Here is an 18388-nt window from a genome sequence, read left to right as displayed (position 1 = left end):
GTTCTAATCACAATTGCATTTGGTCTGAGACCTCCTGACTGTGATTGGTTCTAATCACCATTGCATTTGGTCTGAGACCTCCTGTCTGTGATTGGTTCTAATCACCATTGCATTTGGTCTGAGACCTCCTGTCTGTGATTGGTTCTAATCACCATTGCATTTGGTCTGAGACCTCCTGAATTTGATTGGTTCTAATCACAATTACATTTGGTCTGAGACCTCCTGACTGTGATTGGTTCTAATCACAATTGCATTTGGTCTGAGACCTCCTGAATGTGACTGGTTTTAATCACCATCTCCTTTGTTCTCAGACCTCCACTAGACTGTGATTGGTCCTAATTACTATCACATTTGTTTGAAAGACCTCTCCCTGATTCGGATCAGTCCTAATCACCATGTCATCTGTTTTGAGACCTCCACTATACTGTGTATTACTTTTACTGTACATATCAGGCCCCTATTCAGCAGTAGGGTAAGTGTGTGCAAAATGAATTTACCCTGTAGATAAGGGGAAGCACATCAGATTTGGGAGGGTGGCAGTTGTAAGGTTCGGTAAAAGGGCTGGTAAATTGATGAGTTTTTTATGTAGAAGAGTGTATGTTTTGAAGTAGCTAACCCCACCTTGTGGTGGCTGTACTTTAGCCTGGCTAGCCTCCACTGTGAGTTGTTAAGCTAATCCTGTCTTAGCATTCACAGTGCTTATGTGGTTTGGGAATTCAGGCTGGGTTTACAGCACATTGTCCAGCCTACTAACATTTATTCCCAAAAAAATGGCTACTGACTACAGTGGCTACAAACAGGGGAGCTTCGTCAGTGGTGCGTGTACATGATACATCTGACAGGGGGGTAGGCTGTGGGTGCTGTGAGTGTAGTCCTGCTATTTTAACGGTTTCCTCCATTCCTCTTGTTGAGGACGTAGGGGATTAAAATCTGTCTAATGATTCTTACAGCATTTGGCAACGAGCTGAGAGAGAGAGAGAGAGATGGAATTAGAGTGTAGATGGAGGGAGTGAGCCCTGCCTACAGGCTGTGCATGGAGCTTTTTTCCCTGTTTGACCTTGAATAAGGTTTCCGTGGCCGATCTGCTTCTCACATGACACATGACAAAGTGTTGACCTGCTAAAGTGTGAATCACCCAAAACTGAAATCCCTTTCATTTGAACATTATTATTTTAATTGTGAGCTTAACGGAGATGAAGGACAATCCATGGCAAATCGAAAAATTACATTTTTAATTAAAACTGTGAATTTCTAAATAAATCAGTGAAAGACATAGAAGCAAAAAAATTATAAATTAATAAATTAATTTACAAAATTAGACAAAATAAAAAATAATTAACTATATAATAATGTAAAATAAGCAAATACAATTGCATAATAATAAAAGAAAATAATTAGAAATAAGAAAAAGTGGGATACAATTAATTATTTATTAATAAGCAAATACAATTACATAATAATTTTTTTTTAAAATCTAAAATTAAGAAAAAGTGGGGTACAATAAGTATTTATTAATAAGCAAATACAATTACATAATAATTTAAAAAAGAATTAAAAAATTAAGAAAAGGTGGGGTACAATTAATTATTTATTAATAAGCAAATACAATTACATAATAATAAAAAATAATCAAAACTTAAGAAAAAGTGGAGTACAATTAATTATTTATTAATAAGCAAATTAAATTTACAAGATTATAAATACATAAATACATGTAAATGCTTCAGTGCATTTATATATTTTTTGTTATATTTATTTATATACTATATAAGCTAAAACCTGTGTGTGTGTAAATTGAACCCATGACTTTGTGTGTGTGTGTGTGTGTGTGTGTGTGTGTGTGTGTGTGTGTGTGTGTGTGTGTGTGTGTGAAACAGTTCATTGTATAGAAACCTTCCGACTCTGATCTCTTTACAGTGGCGGTGAATGTAACAAGGGGTTGCCATGACTACACCACAAATATAGCCATTTTATTTACTATCCAATCCCACCAGTGCCCCTATCACCTTCTTCTGAGTGTGTGATGTTGGTGATGGTTAGGTCGGGGTTGATCTGAGAAAGGAAGGTTTCTTTGGGGACTGTTTAGCCTGCTTGCCCCTTCAGACCATGTGCAGGATTTCAAACAATGATTTTATCTCTTTTATTTTTATTTTTGTATGATATACTAATCATACAAAATCAGCTAATCAGCTGACTATCTAAGTTTGTCTAGAAACACCAAACCCACCAATCAAATAATGAACTCATTAATTAAAATAAAACCTGTTCAATAAAAGAATTAAATAAATGAATCAGTGACATAAAAGCTAAATAAATAAATGAATAAATAAATAAAGTGCAAAATCATAATGAAATAAATGAAGCTGGAGTGCAGATATGAATTTATTAATAAACTAATATCATATTTTGGTTTCCAATGCATAAATAAATATGTTTATTGACAGAAGTGGAGATCCAATAAACTAATCTGTATTTTATTGATTTTTGTGTGACATACATATGTTCTAATCAGCTGACTGTCTGAGTTTGTCTAGAAACACCAAACCCACCCCAATCAGTTTATTAACTCATTAATTAAAATATATAATAATAAATAATAAAATGAATAATGTGATATAAAAGCAAAATAAATAAAGTAATAAGTAAATAAGTCAAATAAATAAGGTACCAAACCATAATGAAATAGATGGAGCTGCAGATTTGAATTCATAAATAAAATATAATCAAAAAAAAGTTTGTTTTTGCAATTCATAATAAATATGTTTATTGATGTTAGGGCTGCACCTGATGATATTTTTTTAATTGATTAGTTAATTTTTTTGATTAGTTGATTAACTAATTTGTGATTTCTCTAATGTCATTGTGTTGGAATTAAACGAATGTCTCCAAAATAATGAAAATAATATTGCAATATTTTCTTTAATATTCTTTCCTTAAACACTGTACGCACTTAAGGCCACAATTCTGTAACAAAAAACAGTCAAACATAAAATCCCAACCACAAGAGATTAAATAATTCCAGTAAAAAATCATAATAAAGTGCCACACATTTAATAATCTAACCAAAAATGTTTTTTCTAGCAGTATTTTTTGAATAATTTTTGAGTAATGAGAACAGTTTCCGCAAAAAAACTTATATATATAATATATATATATATATATATATGTGTGTGTGTGTTTGTGTGTGTGAGTGTGTGTGTGTGAGTGGTAATTTGTTGTTGAAAGAACACAAGGGGCTGTGGAATTGATCACAGGCGATGCCCCTATCCACCATACCCCCTGTGTAAGAGAGAGGTCATAGTGAATATAGGAAGCCAGACAGGCTGGGCAGTTGGACAACAGGTGGGACAGACCCCTCCCCCCCCCCAACCCCCCCTAACCTAATCTGCTCTGATTCAGGGTTTGCTTGAGGGAGTGTTGGAGCTGCTGACAGCGAAACAGTGTTCAGGCAGAGAAGGAACAAATCCATTTCTTACGATGACGACAGCGATTAGCGCGGCGTAATGGCCCCACTTTCCATTCAGCACCGCTCTAAATGCCAGCCGGTGGCTAATGAGGCTGCAGGATGTGGGTCAGTGGGAGAGAAGAAAGGAGGCAGAGAGAGAGAGCAGAGGTTTAACACGTCCCTGTCAATCAGCCCAGAGAGCCCCTCAGCTCAGCCAGACCCATCTTCTGTACCATCTCTGCAGATAGCACACCGGTCGCCTGCACCTTCAGCGGCTCTCCGTGTTAGAGAATTCTGTAGGTTCTTATCCAGGTAGACTAAATCATCTTGAATCAGATGGACAAAAGTATTTGGACGCCTGCTCGTTCGTTGTTCCATTTAAAATCAAGGCTACTCAAAATAGAGCGTATCCAGCTTTTGTTGAAGTAACTCTCTAAATCATCTTGAATCGAATGGACAAAAGTATTTGGACACCTGCTTATTCGTTGTTCCATTTAAAATCAAGGCTACCAAAAAAGTGCTTATCCTGCTTTTGTTGGAGTAAATCTATAGCATCTTGAATTAAATGGACAAAAGTGTTGGGACGCCTGCTCATTCATTGTTCCATTAGAAATCAAGGCTACTCAAAATAGAGCTTATCCAGCTTTTGTTGGAGTAAATCTATATCATCTTGAATTAAATGGACAAAAGTGTTGGGACGCCTGCTCATTCATTGTTCCATTAGAAATCGAGGCTATTTTAAAAAAGAGCGTATCCAGCTTTTGTTGTAGTAACTCTCTAAATCGTCTTGAATCAAATGGACAAAGGTGTTGGGACACCTGCTCATTCATTGTTCAAGGCTATTTAAAAGCTTTGTAAGAGTTTATCCTGCTTTTGCTGAAACAATCCATCATCATGAAGCCACTTAAGCTCAGAAAAAGCTAAAAAGCTTGAACTTGCAGGATGTCCGTGATTGCATGTCTGCATGACTGCCATCTTAGAGCCGAGAATGTGATTCGCATATGTGCATTACCTCCCCAAACCTGTCCGTATCTGAGAAGACCGAATAACGGCAGGAGAGACACTGCATCATTAAATAACACCACCTTTAGCACCAAGAGGTTGTTCATGGTGTCAGCGGCCAAAATAGGACAGCTAGTGTCATAAAGGACAGCATTTATGACAGCGGTTGTCACAACATTGACACCCGAAGTTACTTGACATGGCTGTATCGTATCAGAACACCCACCAGCCAGCAGCCAGAGTCTAAATGAGCAAAAGCTGTTAGAGGGAGAAGTATGAATGAAAGGTACTGAGGGCTGGCTGCTCACTGAACTCCTCTGCATAGAGCTCACACGCTCTCATTATTAGGAAGAGAAAAAAGGACAAAAGTATTGGGACACCTGCTCATTCATTGATTCTTCCAAAATAAAGGATATTAAAAAAGAGCTTATCCTGCTTTTGTAGGAGTAACTGTCTCTACGGGTCAAAGAAGGCTTTCTACCAGATATTGGATGATTTGTGTGAGGATTTGATTGCATTCAGCAGTAATAGTGTTGGTGAGGTCAGGATGTTGGATGATGATCACCAACCCAACTCATCCTTAACTCCCCAATTAATTCTAAAAGTATTGGCTGGAGCTCCACCATCATTCATCATTCCAGAGAACACAGCTCTTCCACTGCTCCACAGCTCAATGCTGGGGGGCTTTACACCCCTCTATCTAGCCAATGCTTGGCATTAGGCAGCATGGTGCCAATAGATTTATGTTGATCTGCTCCAGAGAGTCCTATTCTATTGGCAGTACTTCTCTACAGGGACTAGACAAGCTGTATGTGTGTATTTGCACAGCTGTGTTGTCAGCAGTGGGTAGCTGAATGCATTCATTAGAAGGGGTGTCCACAAACATTTGGACATACAGCGTGTCTATAGTTACCATTATTGGATTTTAGTAAGAGACCTATTGCTCATTAATTGTTTCTTCTGAAATCAAGGCTATTAAAAAGAGCTTATTCAGCTTTTGTTGGAGTAACTCTCTAAGTCATATTGAATCAAATGGACAAAAGTATTGGGACGTCTGCTCATTCATTGTTTCTTCTGAACTAAAGGCTACTAAAAAAAGTGCTTATCCAGCTTTTGTTGGAGTAACTACTGTCTACTACTGTCGCTACTGTCCAGGGAAGAAGACTTTCTACTAGATTTTGGAGGAGCATTGCTGTGAGGATTTGATTGCATTTAGTGGTCAATATGTTGGATTACCAACATATGCCAACATGTGTAAAGCATGTCCTAGGGATGTCTCAAATTGCCTGAATTACACTTCCCGACTGTAGGGGGAGCCCATGAGTGACGCACACAAATCTTAAAATGTTACCAAAAATAAAGTAATATTTATTTTGAATAAAAAATATAACATGTAAAAATAATTCTATACATAAATAATAAATGTTTAATCAAAAATATAGGATTTATTTTAAAGTTTACATGCAAATGTTGTGTGGAAATGGCCATGTAGTAATAAAAAATGATTCAAGATAGCATGCTACTCTTTAAGAAAGAGTATTTTCTCATCAATCATGTTATCAAGAACACTTTAAGCTTTGCCCTGAATAGCATTAAGCTTTGATAACACTTCTGTTGTAGTTAATGTATCTCATCTAATAAAAATGCCACCATTTAGAGGCATATAAATATATAAATTCTGAATGCACAGCCTTTAATTTCCTGCACAGGTACATTTCTATACAACCTTTTATTGCTTTATATTTAAAGGAGCTGAGAGGTGTGTGCTCTTTACTTTACATTTGTAGTAGATGCCTGGTAGTAGTATGCGTGGGAGAGCCGAGGCCTCCAGAAGCCACTAGTGGTCAAAGACACCTTGGGGCTGGCACCACTGGCCCAGTCAATAATAATCCATTCCTGGTTTTATCTAGCAATTATGGCTTAGTCTGTTGGCATATTTTCAAGCCAATTGTGTTTAAGCATTGTTTAAAGCCATTTCTGCCAATAGAATAAGACTATTTTGCCTAGAAAGCATAATCCTAATTTACTTCATTCAAGTCAATGGCAGTTGCTTCGTCAAGGTTGAAAATGCTGGAGTATTTCTTTAAGATCCTGAGCAACAGTATTGCAGTCAGAACAGCAGCCGGAGAAGAAGGGAAAAGGTCAGAAAAAGGACAATCAGCTGGTAACAAAATCTGTTCCACTGACGGCAGCAATGACTGCGTATAAATCTGTAGCATGCAGGATGGGTATTGGGCCTTGTACAGTTGAATGGGGAGCATGGAGGGGCATGGAGACGAGGTGGTTCTTAATCAGCTCAACACAGGCTGAATGTCATTTGTGATTGGCACTGGTCCATGAGCACACTTGTCCTCTACAGACCAAGTTTGGATCACCCCATCCTTCCTGAAGCAACCGTTGCTTAGCTGTCCCACCTCTCCCTGTACAAAAGCATCAGGAAAACGTTATAATGTTACTATATCATTGCTGCCATGCAAAAACCTTGGATTTCCTTTTTTTCCTTTTTTATTGTTTTAGACATGTCAATTGTTCTGTACATTGTGTCAGAATTTCATGATGAATTGGCCAATAGGAATGCTCCATAATGACTTGGTATAAGATCTTTTTACATTAATGGTTTAAATTGCCAGTTTGTGGTCTAATGTGCTGCCAATAGGGCCCGAGAGGTCGCAAGCAATGGGTCTCGAGGCATGCTGCTTTGCCATCAGCAGCCAGAGTCTGATAGAGCACAATTGGCTGTGCTCTCTCCAGATGGACACATGGCACCCCCTCCCTTCATATATATATATATATATATATAATGTATGTATGTGTGTGTGTGTGTGTGTATATATATATATATAGCATATATGTGTACCATAGCATATATTATTTATTTAAGATTTTTTTTATGTTGTGTATTTAACAACTCAAAGTTGTACGAACTGTATGTTAGCTATAACGATCATTGCCATTTTAGCCATTTTACCAGGAATTGGGAGTTCTGCAGCCTGATAATAATTAATAATAATAATAATAAAATATTATTAATGTGCCATTATGCACTTTCTATTTTCCATTGATTTTATGTGTTTAATTTTGCTTTTGATCTTTAGATTTTATGCATCCTATCTTTTATCTCGTCCATTGTTTCATGTGCCACGACAGTTTTCAAAGCATTTCACTACACGCAGCACAGTGTTTGACTGTCTGTTACAAATGAACTTTGATATGATTATTTATCATTATATATCACAACAACTAGATTAATTTGATTGAAAAGTAGAATTGATTTAATTAAATTTTCTGTATTTTACTGCTTTTGTACTATTTTATCGCTATTTTTGCCAGATCTTATTAAAATGCTGAGAGTGCTATTCCAGTTCATTGCTCCTAGCCGTGTGTAAATGTAGGCATTCTGTACAAACTCACGCTCAGATGTGGTTCAGCTTTACAGTGAATAGGCATTGTTCTCCAGGGAGTGTCCTACAGGCCAGTGTCTCACTTCATCTTAATTTAGTCAAACAGATTTCAGCTTGTGAGTCCAGAAAGTCTAAAGCCAGGCATTTCCCAATCAGGCACTTGAGGACTGTTTAAAGAATTATGAAAAGAAAGAAAAGTAAGATAAACAGTTTGGATTTGAGTAAACATGCTCTAAACCAGAGCCACTGTGAACAGCGCAAAGTCACCGAATTCCAGATCACTATCTGAACACTAAAGACAGGGCTCATTGTGATAGCAGCAGTCAGTCACCAGGCTTGACCTTCTCCTGAGGTTTGGACCTTACGGTCACTTCTGAGATGTTTGCAAGTGTCCTAACCGAAGTGGCCGTTTGCTGTTTTACAGTGCCCAAAGATGGTCTGAAGAACCAGGCAGCGTTTGAGGAGATGAGGGTGAACTACATCAAGGAGCTGCGGCGTTCAGTGGGCAAGGCCACCAACAACTCGGGCCAGACATGGCAGCGTTTCTTCCAGCTCACCAAGCTACTGGACGCCATGCATGATGTAAGCAGACAAAGCCAGTTCTGGAATCGGCTTCACTGGTCATTCTCTTATTGACCCGACAGTCATGACAATTATTTTTAGAGATTAAAGTTCCTGTGTTTTCTTCTATTTTGTTCTTCTAGAGATCTTGTTCTGCTGAGACTAAGTTTTGCCAGATGAGCCAGATTTCAGGAGCTCGACACTAGCTTGTATCCGTTAGCCATGTTAGCATTGTTGGTTTGAACCAAGCCAACCAGGTTCCAGAAACCAAAGCTAGGCTAGTCTTGGATCCCTTGGGCAGTCTTAGCAGTAGCAAGGCTTCTTTGTTAATCTACATGTCCAAATGTTTGTGGACACCCCTTCTAATAAATGCATTCAGCTGCATACTGAAAGTTGCACATGTTGCTAACACAGATGTTGTAAACACACAGCTTGTCTAGACCCTGAAGACGTAAAGTACTGCCAATAGAATAGGACTTTCTGGAGCAGGTATATCTATTAAACCTACTGGCACCATGTTGACTAACGCCAGGCGTGGGCTAGAGGGGTATAACGCCCCCCTAGCAGCATTAAGCTGTGGAGCACTGGAAGAACTGTGTTCTCCAGAATGATGGATGGTGGTGCTCCATCCAATACTTTTAGGATTTAGGAGTAGGTTAGTTGGGGATGATGAGATGGGATGATGATCATTCTTACAACATACTGTCCTCACTAATGCTCTTTTTGCTGAATGCAATCAAATCCTCACAGCAGTGCTCCTACAGAATCTAGTAGAAATCCATATTTCCTGGAGAGTAAAGAAGTAAAGTTACTCCAGCAAGATCAACTCTTTCAGAAGAAACAATGAATCAGCAGGTGTCCCAATACTTTTGTCCATGTAGTGTATATTTTTGTTTTCCAAGTGAATTTACTTAACCAGCCTCTCTTCTGATTCCTCCATCCTGGGCAGCTGGTGGGGAGCCTCCTGGACTTCTGCTTCTACACCTTCCGCGAGTCGCAGGCTCTGAAGGTGGAGTTCCCCGAGATGCTGGTGGAAATCATCAGCGACCAGATACCAAAGGTGGAGTCGGGCCTGACGCACATCATTTACTTTCACAAGAAGTGACTGGCAGCGGATGAGAAGAAGAAAGGAAACGGGGGATGAAAGAGAAAAAAGAGGGAAGAGGAGAAGCGAGGACATCAGAGCCCTCAGAGAGAGAGAGAAGCCCAGGACGTCCAGCTCGCCCGCTATGCACACAGTCAGAGGGATTTATGCCATTGTAAACCACGCGCAGAGGGAGAGAAGGCAGAGGGTAGTGTTGTCTGTAGCCAGCCAGTCGAGGAGGACTTTAGCTCACATCTCCTCGCCCCCAAAGACAATGCTGACTATGTTCCTTCTATGGATATGAAGCCATACGTTTCTTTGGTAAAGCTATAGTGCACAGGTACAAGTGTATAAATAATACTAAATCTCACTAAAAAGACACACACACACACACACACACACACACACTGAACGAAAGAAAGAGATAGAGACACGGTAATGTCCTTGCCTCTGAATACATACAATCTGCAGTTAATTACTGAGGCATTTCTGTTACTTAACTGATCTGGACACAACACGTCCACATTCTTTGAGAGAACAGAGAGAGAAAGAAAATGCAATTAAAAAAAAAAAACACACAAAAAAACAAAACCACTTCTTGTTTATATTGTATTTCCGTAGCAATCATACTACTTTCATTACCGGATTTTCTTTTTTTTTTTTTGGACAAAGAAGAGGTAAGAGAGGACATTTTCCAAGGGCTACACTACCTAAAATCTGAATAGTGTGTCTAATTGGTGTGTATTAAAAACACAAAGCAAACACGCACTATTTCTGACTATCGTTTCAAAGGAAGAACAATCAAACCTAACACTGATATGCAAAACATGAACACATTCTCATTTCAGAAAATGAGACTCTTTTGTAGTCAGTGAACATCGTAAGTGAGAGGTGGTATGACAGACGTTTGGGTCCCTTTTCGAGTTCAAATGAGGGGTGTGATGAAAATGTCTCCAAGGCGTCTCTGTCAGAAAATGGTTCGGGACTCAAATAAGCAAATATGATCAGAAGAGTGTTGAAGGGCTTGAGGTATGCATGACAGTCAGTGTACAGTTTAAGGTAATGTGAGGCTCCCTCGATGGCCTTTTTTTGAAGGATCTTAATAGATTTAGGGTCTTATAAGGTTGCGGACAGTAACTAATGGAACTTGAGTTGTAAGAATTAATAGAAATTTAGAAACATCATTTACCCCCCCCCCCCTTTTTTTTTTAGGGCTGCACAATATGGGCAAAATGATGCTAGTGCGATTATATTGTTAAATATAGCGACGTAAAAATGCTCTAAACCAATAATAATGTTTAACCACTTGAGCCCCTGCTTTATTAATCTGCTGCTTTTCCTAATACAGAATCCTTGGTTTAGAATATCCTGTGGCAACCCACAGGGCTCTATTCTAGGGCCTATGAATTAGTAATAATGTTAATTATGGCAGTAATGTAGTAATGAGAGGGTCAAAGTATGGGCATACAGGGTCTAAGGGGTTGAAGATCGGCCTGCATTACTTTTGACTGAGGTACCTTTAGTTCTTTAAGGTCTAGAGCTGTGATTGGTCAGTAAAATTACACAGTAAAAATACTCTCATTGGTAAAAAGCCTCATCGTCTTCTGCACTACACTCACCACAAAAAGGTTTCAATATATTGAGCTGAAATCAGATTTTCACACAGCGGAACCCTTTTCTATGCTACTTAAAGCTATCTAGAACCATTACAGGATGTTCTCTCTCATAGAGAAGAACCATTTAAGTATTATAACAGTCATGGTTCTATATGCTGCCATTGAATTTACTAAAAAAGTTTATTAAAAATATTGAAGACGTTTATACATCAATTGGTTGGTGTGGTTGGTGTGGCGCAACAGATAACACCACTACCTTCCAGTGAGCTATCACACCACATGGGAGACTGGGGTTCGATTCCCAGTCTGGGTGACTATGCTGCGCTACACCAATAAGAGTCTTCTAACACTACATTGGCCCACCTCTGTAATATGAGTTACCTTGGAAGTCGCTCTGGATAAGAGTGTCAGCTAAATACCATAAATGTAAATGTAAATCAGAGCCAGAACATTAAAACCACGGACAAATGAAGAGAATAACTCCTAATGATCTGATTACAGTGGCAGCTTAGGGGACCCAGGCATCAAACCCACAACCTTGTGATCAACAGCCCAGCGCTCTAACCACAGAGCCACCACTGCCAGCACTGTGCACAGTGGCACCTGTCAAGGGGTGGGATCTACATAGTAGGCAGCCAGTGAACAGCCAGTGAAAGGACAGCCGAACTGAGGACAGAGTCATGAGCACCTGAGGCTCACTAATGCAATCTACAGAGGCCCTATAAGAGGCCCTATCTCAGATCTTACAGCTGACACTGTGGTGCCAGAGACCACAGGACACCTTCAGAGGTCTTGTGTAGTCCATGTCGCGATGGGTCAAGATTGATTTTAATGTTAGGGCTGACTGAGAGCACTGTGCTGAGTCTGTACCTATAAATCTTGGCAGCAAGCTCTTCACAATGACGATTAACAAGCGCTATATTGTGCAGCCCTATTAACCACAGTTCCAGTGATGGGCTTTTCATGGTCCCTTTTCCAACATCAGTGTATTTGCCTCATGATAAGTCATGCAAAAAGCTTATCAGGTCCATCAGCTAATCATGCACCAGTGCTCTTCACTTGGACCCTCACCTTGTCCTGAGCCCCTCTACTGTCCATAGATTTGCCTGAGACTGCTTTTCTCACAGTCTGAGCAGCAAAATGAGAGCGGCCTCATAGCAAAGCATAGCAACGTTAATTGTAAGTTCATAGTGAAGTCTTGCCTAACCAATCAGAGCACTGAAGCATCATGTCGGCTGACTTAAGCCCCACCCACCAGTTTCTAGGGACCAATCGGAAGGGGATATGTATGTGTCGGCCCACAAGACTGGGCCGCGAATTGAGCGATGCAGAAGATTTAGCCGGGCTAGGCTAACATGCTGTATTTGCAGCATTAAGTTAAGGGTGAGAACTGTACTAGCTAAGCGTATGTACACACACAGTGACTAAACCAGCTCCCTTGTAACAGTTCAAAAAAATCACTAATTTACAGTTTTAAAAACAAAATATTATATATATACATATATATATATATATATATATATATATATATATATATATATATATATATATATAAATATAATAAAGCATTTTCTATGAGTGTGTAATGACGTCTTTTAGAGCCAGTCTCATTGGCTCGAACATGGTGCTTCTTTTTTCTTAACAACTAAAAACTAGGTGTAAAATCAGTAGCCGCACATGTACAGTTAGGTATGGTGAATAAGAGCTCCTTATCGGCTTTTCAGACACATCCAGCTTTCTTATGGTAAACAATAACAACAATAACACTAAAAATAAACAAACAAACAAACTAAATCTGCAGTAGCCGGCTGTGTTTTTTTTCAGCTTACAAGAAGTATAATACATGAGCGCTCGCAGAAGTAACTGTCGCTTGTAGTCGTTTATATTGTACACAGTCGCTGTACAGAGGACGTCGGTTCGCATCCCGCCAGTTCCCGTCCCATTTGGGGACGCGGTTGCGTTTCGAACTTCTCAGGATTTCCCCAGAGAAGTTTTTAGGAAAAACAAACAAACAAACAAACAAATAAGTAAGGAAAGGACGCTTCGGACCGCTGTTACAGGATTTGAGTGTGGTGCATTTACAGGCGATCCTAATATGCTACTGATATGAGTGAGTGAGCGAGTAAGAGAGAGACAGAAAGAGAGAGAGATGCAGCTGGTTGAGTAATGCTCTGTTCACTGAAGGAGACGGCAAGTGTATTTTTTATTTTTTGCTTTTTATTTTTTATTTTTTCCCCATCCGCTCTCCTTCCCTCCGGTCATGGGCTTTGAAGAGGGCACTCAACATGCTCTCTGGCATTAGGGTCTGGGGATTGGGGGCACGGAGGGGGAGTGGGGAGCTTTGGGTGGGTTTAGGTTGAATTTTGGCACTTTTGTTATCAGCCTGTGTGTGTACCAGTATGTGTGTGTGTGTGGGTGTGTGTTGCGTTGTTGGGTTTACAGTAGGTGGTCGTGGTAGATGTGGTGTACAAATCGGAGAATATAGAGTATACAGTAGTGGTGTAGACCAGAAGATGGTTCTTAAGACCCAACCAGTCCTGTTTCACGGTCACCTTGTCTGTACACACTGCTCTGTGATGGAAGTTCGTGAAGGACCTGAAAAAAAAGAATAAGCTGTTCACGCTATATATAAATATATATATTTTATTTTATTTTTTGTCTTTTTTTGTTGTTTTTGTTTTCTTTAGGTTTTCGCTTTCCCCCATTTTTTTATATATATATATATATATATATATGTAAATGAGAATAAATGTTCTAAAGGTTCATAGGATGTATGGGAAAGTATTTTTGAGAGAATTCTATTTTGCTGGAAAACAAAAACTATATATATCTATATATATTAGTACTTTGTCTACAAAGAGTATATGAGACCTTTTGTAAAGTGAAACGTTTATGCATGCTTTTCGACGAAGATGTTTACAGTGTATTTAAGAAGGGAAACTGTGCCTTTTTATCTCACGTGAGTTACCATTTTACAGTATCTATTGTAAATAAATGGGTGAGTTATTATGTTGCGTTGTATAGAACATTTCTACCATGCGTTGATGGGTGTTGAGAAGACAAAGACTTAAAAAAAGAACGAAAAAAAAATTGTGTTTATGTGACTCTCAGTCCATTTCGAATCGCTTGTCGTGTCCCTGAGTACAGAAAAAAGCCCTACCGGAAGGCCCAACGAGAATGAGATACGAATGTACATTGTGTGAGATAATATCTGAATGTTAGATTCACTACAGTTCAAATTTTGTCTTTTTTTTTTTGCTCCACACTAATGTGAATTATTATTATTATTATTTTTATTATTATTTTAACTGTTCTGTGTTTGAATGCCCTCGCCCCCGTCCCCCGTCCCATACTTCCCCCTTGCTTCACCTTGACGCAACTAACGCTGAGGAAGGTAGACGGTAGAAGGTAGAAGCTACAGTAAGTTACAGTAAATGTAGTTGCATTTGCCAAACGCCGCCACACCCTGCGTAACGCCGGCCACCGTACGTAAATCACTCCGTAATCCAGCGCTGAACCAGGATTCTCCCGCAGACTTCAGCCGTACACTCCATTCTTCCTTGGCTGGGAGGAACGAGGTTATGGGCCGTGCAGAAACCCGGCAGCGCTGTTGACACTGAGGGAAGGTGGGGTGGGGGGGACACTACCTAGCTGCATCCCTAACCCAGCCCGGTGTGGGGTGGGCGGTTCTGATGTGAGAAGGAAAAGTGAGTCATTTTAAGAAAAGCTGAGCTGAACTGACCTGCCTGCGCTCCGCCTACCATATAAGCCGTCTTCGCAACTGTTGCCAGGTTGGACAGGTTAGACAAGCTTTGCAGGAACGTTGCCCTAAATGTCATCCTAGTTCTGAGCTTCTGTTGAATTAGACGTTCTGATTGGTCTAGAGAGGTGAATGAACATAGTAGTAAAGGCCATGGCTTTATGTGTAGAACAGTGGCAGCTCACCATTTGAATGGCTTACAAGCAACCCGATTACCCATTAGATGCTCTAGAGTTTTCTTTTTGGCAATACTAGAAGAATTCTCAGTACCACTAGAACATTTGTGAACCTTTTACAATTTGTATTTCCATGTGATCACTTATGTCACTTATGTAAAAATGCAAAAAAGACTGTATTTGTTATTGTTATAAATAGTTCTACAGTATAACCCTCCTGTTATGTTGTGGGTCAAATTGACCACTTCAAAGCGGTTCAGGAAATGAACATGTAGGACTTCTATGAAAATGACTGAAAATGAATTTAATGTGTTTATGTTATCTTTGCTATTATATTTATATATTAAACACATACAATATATATAAAATGTATTATATATTACACACACATTCCGGTCAGTGTGACCCATTGGTGACAGCAGAGGCTTCAAATGGTAAACACACATAAACCACAAGTAGACCAAAGAAGAGGATTTAGAGGATTTGGAAAATTGTGTCAAATTTAATTAATTATATTTATATTAATTGATTAATTGAGTTGAACTATTTTTAGATTGGTAAACCTGGCTCAACATGGGTCAGTTTGACCTGGGAAGATTATTGCTGTTCCTTAGAGTTGAACATAACAGGAGGATTAAATAAGCATTAACAAGGTTCTTCATAGAACCAGAAATTGTTCCACTGTTGTTTTATATAACTGTAGACCTTTTTCTTTTTTTCTTTTTTTACTATTATATAGTGTAAAGAGACATGGGGGGGGGGGTGGATAGATGGATAAATAAATAAATAAAATTAAAAGGCCTTCAAATACTTATAAAAAGGCTCTATTCCAGAAACGAGATTCTTTATGTAACACAAGTCATAAATTATTGGACGTTTAGATTAATTGTTTGATCAGATCTGTACTCGGATATCTCAGAGAACATCTGGACCATAGGCGATCTAAGGAGTTGTGAGCTACAGTTCCTCTACAGCTTTTATGGGCTTTTTAGCAGCGTTCTGCAAAGCTTGTCAAACCTAGCAACAGTAGCCAAGAAAGATCCCATTTGTAGGCGGAGCATGAATGCTTGCCAACCCCAGCTGTGGTGCTGAAGACGATACGTTCACCGTTTGGGTCTCGGAACCACTGGGAGACGCTGACTGAACCAGGAATCATGGGAAACATTCTCAGTTTCATACTAAACTTGAAGATCTAGTCTTGCACAGAGGTAGCGCTTAACTGTTTTGTACATTTTTTTGATATCTATGATAATAATACTATGCATTTGTATAAAAGCATTTTCACCCAGCAGCATCTCTTTTTTTGTTTGTTTGTTTGTTTTTCTGCAAAGTAAGGGCAAAGCGCGGTCAGAGAGACCAACACCTTCAAACACCAGTAAAAGCAGCTTCAATGTGGAAAAGCAACAGCGGATGTATCTGCGCTAGACTCTTAATGAAGGATGTTTAAAAAAATTTAAAAAATAAAAAAACATTATTTTTGTCCCGTGCTGTCAGATGTTTCAGACGTTGACTTTTTTTTTTGTTTGTTTTGTTTTTTTTGGAAAAAAATATAAAAATAAAACAAAAGCTGGCAAAGCGTTTGTGATAACGACTCCAGCTTAAAGAGGCAAAGCCATATCTCTTTATGAAGAAGCTCATTTCCTGTTCAAATTCTACATTTTCTTTTCTAAAGGACTTTTTAATCCAATGCTTTGTACAATACTTGTTAGCAACTTCTCCACTGAAATATTCAACATGAGCAAAAGACAGATGCAACTAGTTCCTCTAAACTGTATATCTTGATGCAGATCTTGCCATAACTGTGTTTGCAGAAATATCAAGGGATTCCAATAAATCCGATAACAACTACAGACTGTGTGGTGGATTTTTTCTTCCTCATATATTCATATATTGTCTACTTCTAGACAATGTGTTTAGAAAAAATGGCAAAACACAAAACACTTCCGTTGTATCTCATAATCCCTGGACTTTTTAACTAAATTCCAAATATTACTATTTAGAGCATCTATTTATTTGCAGAAATTACAACTGCTTAAAAACGACCGGTCAAATAATGCAAATAAATGATTATAATAATTATAATGCAAAGAAGCTATTATTCAGATTTAAATACAGTACTAATATCTGAACTTTGAGAGCGTTCAGAAATCACTATGGTGAAATAACCCTGACTGCCAATCACAGCTCTCATGTCTTGGCTGGCTCTCCACTAGCCTTTCACATTGCTGTTGGGACTTTATGCCATTCAGTCTGTAGATTCAGCTAACTCAGCTCTGTTTAATGAAATGCCTGAAATACAATGACTGCCAAATATATATATATATATATATATATATATATATATATGATCTTTGAAATGTTTAATGTCATTAATCATAAAAAATTCTGTAGTGTGATGAAATGAAATGCTAGCTGGCACGTCATCTAATTTATTGGTGTAGTAAATAATGTAGTATATATTACATTTATTACATATATTAAGTAAGTAAGTTGTGTAGTTTAGATATAGTGTATAGTGTACTAAATGTAGTGTAGTTTAGAGAACTTTAGCCTGGAACACGACGAAGATCAGACACAGAAGCTTTAATAGAGAAAATACTTCACCAACTTTCTAAGAGATAAATGGACGATCAGCCACAGGGCTGAATTAGACTAAGAGGTAAGAGTGAAGCAGCGGTGTGTGTGTGTGTGTGTGTGTGTGTGAAGAAAATGAGTTAGTTCTAAGATTTAAACCATATTTCAGCATAAAACTCTAAGTCTAATCTACCCTCTGAGCTCAACAGTAGCGACGCTGTGTTCACATCGCTAAATAAAACCTCTAATTCATCACCAGCCTCTGTAAAGAGAGAGAGAGAGAGAGACCTGAGGCCAAACTTGGAAAGATGATGAATTAGTGTTGAAAAAAGGTTAACGAATAAATGTTTGTAGATGAATTGTGTGCATTAATGCGTTAACGTTGACAGCACACAATAAGTATTTGGACAGTGACATTTATGGTCACTTTTCTGCTAATATTACCTCAGTGGATTTGAAATGAAGACTTTCTGGTTTAACTGAATGAATGAATTAACTGCACTGATAGTTTTACAGGTTTGAAAGTAATTGGTCAAGCTAACAATTCTAAATATAAGGATTATTATTTTTAATACTTGGATTCATATCATTTGCAGTCAATGACTGCCTGAAGTCTAGAACCAATGAGCATCACCAACAACACCAGGATTCCTTCCATTAGTATTATTAAACACCCTCCCTCCACAGCACCTGCCTGAATCTCAGCAGAAAGTAGAGCTCTATACTCTTCAGAATTCATCCTGCTGCTTCCATCAGCGTCACACCATCA

At 38.6% G+C, this 18388-nt stretch overlaps 1 protein-coding gene across 4 annotated transcripts in view; it reads left to right on the top strand.

Annotated features, from left to right (window-relative positions):
- The window catches only part of nr3c2 (nuclear receptor subfamily 3, group C, member 2), a 165515-nt gene extending 148620 nt beyond the window's left edge, over nt 1-16895 (top strand). For all 4 annotated transcript variants that reach the window (XM_072678558.1, XM_072678557.1, XM_072678555.1 and 1 more), the window contains exons 8-9: nt 8273-8430; nt 9359-16895. In XM_072678558.1, coding sequence (XP_072534659.1) covers nt 8273-8430; nt 9359-9514 — 314 coding nt within the window. In that variant the 3' untranslated portion in view covers nt 9515-16895. The remainder of the gene's footprint in view (nt 1-8272; nt 8431-9358) is intronic.
- The last annotated feature ends 1493 nt before the right edge of the window (nt 16896-18388 follow it).

The sequence above is a fragment of the Salminus brasiliensis genome, chromosome 4 (assembly GCF_030463535.1).
Source record: "Salminus brasiliensis chromosome 4, fSalBra1.hap2, whole genome shotgun sequence".
Taxonomy (NCBI): domain Eukaryota; kingdom Metazoa; phylum Chordata; class Actinopteri; order Characiformes; family Bryconidae; genus Salminus; species Salminus brasiliensis.
This window is presented reverse-complemented; position numbering and strand designations above follow the sequence as displayed.